Genomic DNA, 6,315 nt, shown 5'->3' on the forward strand with positions numbered 1-6,315 from the left:
AACCTCCAGATGAGAACAGCAGAGAGAGAGAGAGTGTGGCTCAGGGCCCGTTCTGCACTGCCAATATGGAGCCTGTCAGTCCTCATTAATCCACTCTGCTGAGAGAATGACTGCTTCTTTAAGATCTCCTGTCCCCCACCCCTCCACCTTCCCTCTCCCTCGCCCTCTCCCTTTTTCTTTTTTTTTTTTTATAACAAATGGATTTCATTAATCCTGACAAAACCCCACAACATAGAAATGTGAATATTTATTATTTTATTATGAAATGCACAGACATGAATAACTGCCTCGAACCTGCTTGGTTTGAGGGTGCATCACCTCACCTGCTGGACGAGTCAACAGACCCCCCATAACAGAGAGTACGTGTGGAGAGGTAGGAGGTGGAGCCGGTGGTGTAAATGAATCAAATGCAATAGAAGGGTCAGGTACCAGTCTATTAATATAGCCAGAATTGGATGATGTCATGTGTCTAGGGGGCTGTCCTTCCTCCTGAACCTCAGTTTATAGTTCTTTTAAAGCACTGGTTCGCAGCCCTTGCAGTGCTGTGGAGTTGAGAATGGAAACTCTTCTTGTTATTGGGTGTTGTCATGGATACTGTGTGTGTGTCTGTGAAGTCTGGGTATTTCCTGCATGTTCTCTTAAGTGATCCGAGATCTGCTGACCATGAGGACAGGAGGGTGCAGTCTGCCCCGGGTGAACTGCATTGCTCTACAGCACCGTGATCTCTTTTGAACCCGTGGTAACAGCTGCACAGCAGGGAGGGCTGTGGATCCAGTGTTGGGTTGAGTGTGAGATCATACTGAGGTACCTGAGCAGAGTACAATCAGGAGGGCTTGACCAGGACTGAGATCAGACTTCAGCCTCATCAAGAACACTGATGACACATTAGCCAAAGAATGTGTCTGCTGTACTGCCTAGCAAAGAACAATCGGGACACTGGGGATGGCTGTGAGTCATCCTTGAAAAAAATAATGTGTTCACAGACTGGCAGGCATTCGTTATTGAAAATTAAAAAATGGTCTTATCTTATTTTGGTACTTGACAGATCATCGGAGGCTGTGTGGTCCAGTGGTTAAAGAAAAGAGCTTGTAACCAGGAGGTCCTCGGTTCAAATCCCACCTCAGCCACTGACTCATTGTGTGACCCTGAACAAGTCACTTAACCTCCTTGTGCTCCGTCTTTCGGGTGAGACGTAATTAAAAGTGACTCTGCAGCTGATGCATAGTTCATACACCCTAGTCTCTGTAAGTCGCCTTGGATAAAGACGTCTGCTAAATACACAAATAATAATAATCGGTACAAAATCCCCCCCCCCCCCCTTCATACCGGGGCCATGCTTGCTGCAGTCTTTCATTAACTCTTATTTTTTGAAAGCAGAAAACTCCACGGTAATGTTATGCAATGAGAAACAGTGATTAAACTGTTAAGGTACAGGGAACATATGTGTCCCACAAATAAATATGATGCTAACTTTCTTAGTTTTTTAACAAAGTGCACAAAACAGGCCTCCCAGCATGGGAAGACAAGTGAGAGGTGCTCTTTATTTCATCCTCACAGTCAGAACAAGTCCTTTCCTATTTAATATTCGATTGTGTGTGTTACAGTATATAGCATCTGTATTGGCGTTTCTGCTAACATCCTTATTTACCTTTCAGCAAAGATGTATTTCTAACCACTTCTCAAAGCTAAATTTCTGAAGCAAAGGCAGTTTAATAAAAATGACAATTTTAGTTTCTGTCCTCTCGGAAACTGTTTTGAAGAGAGATTTTCTCACCAGCATGACCACATTTTCACAAGCCCCTTATTGTCTTGCCAGTGGTCGTTGGGTCCTATTTTGAAGCAAAATAACAGTTCAAATAAAATAAATCAATGTAGGTGTTATAGACACCAGCGTTTGGATTGCTGAAGTGTGGAAACGCTACTGCACCGTGTAATTAAAGATCATTAGACGCAATCCCTCGTTAGTTCGGAATGATGCACCTTATTATTCATGATAATTGCCAGGAGGAATTAATTCTAATTTCCATATGCAGCTTGTTTGTGCTCCCTTCTCAAAATCACAACAAGAAGTATTTGTGACACGTGTTTGTGTTTGCAAACGTTTGCTCAAAGTAGGGCTTGCAGTGTTTCAATGCAATGGAATGCAGGGAACCTGTCATATGAAGGGAGAGAGAGCAATGTAACCAAGGCACACTGCAATACATGTGATTCCATTACCAATTACTCAACCTGATATTCAAAAGCAATGAAAACCAGGAGACAGAGTTTCTGCTTTGCTTCCCCTGTGTGATTCTGGCTCACTCTGGGAGGAATGTTATTCAGTTAGTCTTTTTCTGTTTTTAATGATCTTTTTTAGATGCAGCAGATTAGAGCTCGCTTGAAGGGCTAAGTAGGACAGGAAACACACGACACACCAAACATCTTCTACCTGAAAGGCACACACGCACACACACGACACGCACACACAAACAAACATACACAACACACCAAACATCTTCTACCTGAAAGGCACACACACGCATACACGACATGCACACACATGACACGCACACGCAAACAAACACACACACAACACACCAAACATCTTCTACCTGAAAGGCACACATGCACACACACACAGTCGCACAAACACGACAAGCAAACAAACACACATAACACATCAAATATCTTCTACCTGACGGACACAAACCCACACACAAACACACACACACACAAGACACCGAACGTCTTCTACCTGACAGACATGCACACACACACACTCTGACACACTGAACATTTTCTGCCTGAAAGACACAAAGTTGAGCCAGATTATAGCACAGTTGATAACCCACACAAGGGAGTGATCAAACATTAAACACGGCATGAGGAACAAATAGAGGGCTTCATGAAGAACAATCGGCATCACAGTCCATTGTCACAGGGCTCGTCACCCATAGAAGACGGCAGGGCTACACAGCCAGGCAATTACAGTCTCTGATCAATATGAAATCAACTGACTACAGAGCAATACAACTCGTAGGAGGCACCAAAGGATGAGAAAGAAGAGTCTGGGACTACCAGCACTGCTAGTAGGTGGAGTTGATGTGTATCTGACACCTAAAATGTAACCAGACCACAGCTGAAAGCGCTTTGTGATCAGTCCTGCTTGTTACCATTAGCAGGGACAGACTGCGATTGAACTGAGACTGTCAGTCAGTCAGGACTGCAGCTCATTTTCTTTTGAAGCAATATTTAGGACTCCCATGCAATATTCAGACAACTAGCATTTCTCATTAGTTAGTAATTACCATCATTATTCCATCATTTTTCCACATGGTTCAAAGTATACAGGTACACACATACACCTATGAATGCCCGCAGCACAAAGAGGCCCGGTGACCAATAACACATGATGGGTAGGTAACCATGACGACATCCCCAGCAAGTGGACCATCAGCTCCCTCTCTCTCCTAACAAATACTTTCATAGAAACCACACAAATCAAAACAAAACACCAGAACCCCCCCCACACACACACACCTCAAACCCACACACGCACACACAACTCAAACCCACACACGCACACACAACTCAAACCCACACACACACCTCAAACCCACACACGCACACACACCTCAAACCCACACACGCACACACACCTCAAACCCACACACACCTCAAACCCACACACATATCTCTCAAACCCAGACACAAATACACACACAGACACTCACAAACACACACACACGCACAAACACACACACAGAAACATCTCAAACCCACACATACACACACGCACAAACACACACACACACAAACACCTCAAACCCCCCTACACACCTCAAACCCCCACACACGTACAAACACACACACAAACATCTCCAACCCACACAATCCTGCTTGTATTTATGACTTCAAATATAATACGATTTAAACACAGACCCCAAGGTATTGGTCTAATAAAATCATACAATACATACAGTGTGCCAACAGTGTAATCCCTTAATCCCTGAAATGATCTGTTTTCAATAAACACAGTGTGTCCCCCAGCTGCGCCGGTCATCTGTTTATGAGCTGAGGGTACTGCATACTGGCCTCATTAATAGCACTGTGGTTAGATGGAGAGGCAGAAGAAAGGATGCTGTCCGCTGCTCATCCACACTGACTTCACAACCCCCGCACATTCTGTACTGCGAGCATTGTCACAGCAGGGCCAACACTGCATACAGTGCGATGATGTGGATGAAATACAATAAGGAATAGACTTCAATAAAGCAGACCCAATCCAATAACCCCTCATTCATAGAACCAAAACAGAGTTATTTCTGTGAAGTGATAATATATCATATTGCTTTCATCAACTGCCCAGTAAAGTTAAACATCACTGAAAATAATATTGATATCAGTAATAGTAATACTACTACTGCTACTACTACGACTACTAATAATAATAATAATAAATACATCATTTAACAGCATATATTATGTTATCCATTTTTATTCAACTTTAGTAAAATGTAAACGTCAAATACCGCTATACCGTTTTTAAATAGCATACTCAGTCTACACCATGATTTGCATATATTATTATTATTATTATTATTATTATTATTATTATTATTATTATTACTAATCATTTAAAAGCAACGTTGAAAGCATTTGAAAGGCAGGACTCCACTTTATATAACGATAAAGGCAGGATGTCTTAAAAAAATGACGAGAATATGAATTATCAACAGTGTCAACGTTTAGAACCAGCATCTGCTGTGAATAAATCGAGCATTCAGGAACCGCGCATTAATCCTCCTTTATCTTTCAAACTAGCACTGCTGTCCTCTAACAAATATCAACATCTTAAGAAAAATGCAATTAAATAATAATAATAATAATAATAATAATAATAATAATAATAATAATAATAATAATAATAATAATAATAATGCAAGCATGTTACATGACACGTTGCACGGGCAAGTGCAAAGTAAATTATGAATACTGCATATTATTGTTGTTGATATAATAATAATAATAATAATAATAATAATAATAATAATAATAATAATAATAATAATAATAATAAAACCTATTACACCTACAGACAACCAACAGAAACGGCAAAGCACACACGCCGACACGATATTTAAACATCGATATATAAGCAACACTCACTTTGGCTTCCTCCCGAGTACAACTGCCCGGCAGATCGCTGCGGGCTTCTGTGGGACCAAAGACTTGCAGCACGGGGTATTCTTCTCCGCCTCCGCCGGCTCGGGGCTCGCTCGGCTCGGCTGTGGTGACTGCGGGGACAGGGGGGTCGGAGGAGAAGCGGGGACCAGTTGCAGTTGCTGCTGTGGCTGCGTTTCCGGCAGAGGATGCTCCGGAGTTTGGGACTGCTGAGGAGGGATCAGCGGCTGCTGGTGCTGCTGCGGCGGTTGAAGCTGCGCTGTAAGGCGGGTCGAGGCAGCAACGGTGGCAGTGGCTTTGCTCGCCGGGTACTGATGCAGGTGGGCTGGCGGCTGCGGGCTGGTGCTGCGCTGGGAAGGGTGGTGGTGGTAGTGATGGGTTTGGGGTTGGGGTTTGTCTTTAAGATTCCGGTTCTCGCCGATCAGCTCCTCCACCTTCCTTTCCAACTCGTCTATCCGCTGCCTTTGCGTTTGTATCAGACTCTGTTGGTTTTGCACAATGGTGGTGAGCTCTTTGAGGTAAAGGACCGCTTTCATAGGGTTGTCCAGCAAGCTCTCCATACCTGTATGCTGCGGGTATTTATTAAGCGCCGATCTATTGGTGTTCTTTTCTGGTTGCAGTTTGATGGACCTGTCACCCTCTCGGTTGCTCGCTAGCTCTGTGACTGCCTTTCCCCTCGGCTCCTAATGCTGTAAGATGCCAGCAGTGGTGCTGATGCTGGGAAAAGAAAGACTGGGATTGGAGGAAGGGCTCAGTGTATGGGATGATGTCAACACATCCAATAACACGTGCATTTTTTATATTTTAAAAAAAAAAAAAACCTGTATTAACTCTATCAAAGCCGCGTTCCTCTGCATCACTGCAGGAATTAATTCTTTAAAAAAAACATGTCAATCAAACATTGCATTGCAGATCAACGTCTTGTAAATTGACTGAAACCGCTTGTCATCATACAGCTGTAATGAATTGCACAATACTACAGTAAAAAAAAAATCTACCGTGTACAGATACAGTACTACACCAGCTTGCAGTCTAGGATTCTGCAGTATTATGTATTTAGGGACATCGTCCAATTAGGAACGGTGTAGCGCTCAATTCAGTGTCCCCTCAGAAATCTGTATCCTTGGCGCATTGCACATGAGTAAAATGAGA

At 43.0% G+C, this 6,315-nt stretch overlaps 1 protein-coding gene across 5 annotated transcripts in view; it reads right to left on the reverse strand.

Annotated features, from left to right (window-relative positions):
- The window catches only part of LOC117419821 (IQ motif and SEC7 domain-containing protein 3), a 76,641-nt gene extending 70,764 nt beyond the window's left edge, over positions 1-5,877 (reverse strand). For 4 of the 5 annotated variants that reach the window (XM_034033041.3, XM_034926369.2, XM_034033042.3 and 1 more), the window contains exon 1: positions 5,149-5,877. In XM_034033041.3, coding sequence (XP_033888932.3) covers positions 5,149-5,723 — 575 coding nt within the window. In that variant the 5' untranslated portion in view covers positions 5,724-5,877. The remainder of the gene's footprint in view (positions 1-5,148) is intronic. The other variant, XM_034033043.3, reaches the window with a different exon arrangement.
- Between the last annotated feature and the right edge of the window lie 438 nt (positions 5,878-6,315).

The sequence above is a fragment of the Acipenser ruthenus genome, chromosome 14, assembly GCF_902713425.1.
Source record: "Acipenser ruthenus chromosome 14, fAciRut3.2 maternal haplotype, whole genome shotgun sequence".
In the NCBI taxonomy this organism is placed as follows: Eukaryota; Metazoa; Chordata; class Actinopteri; order Acipenseriformes; family Acipenseridae; genus Acipenser; species Acipenser ruthenus.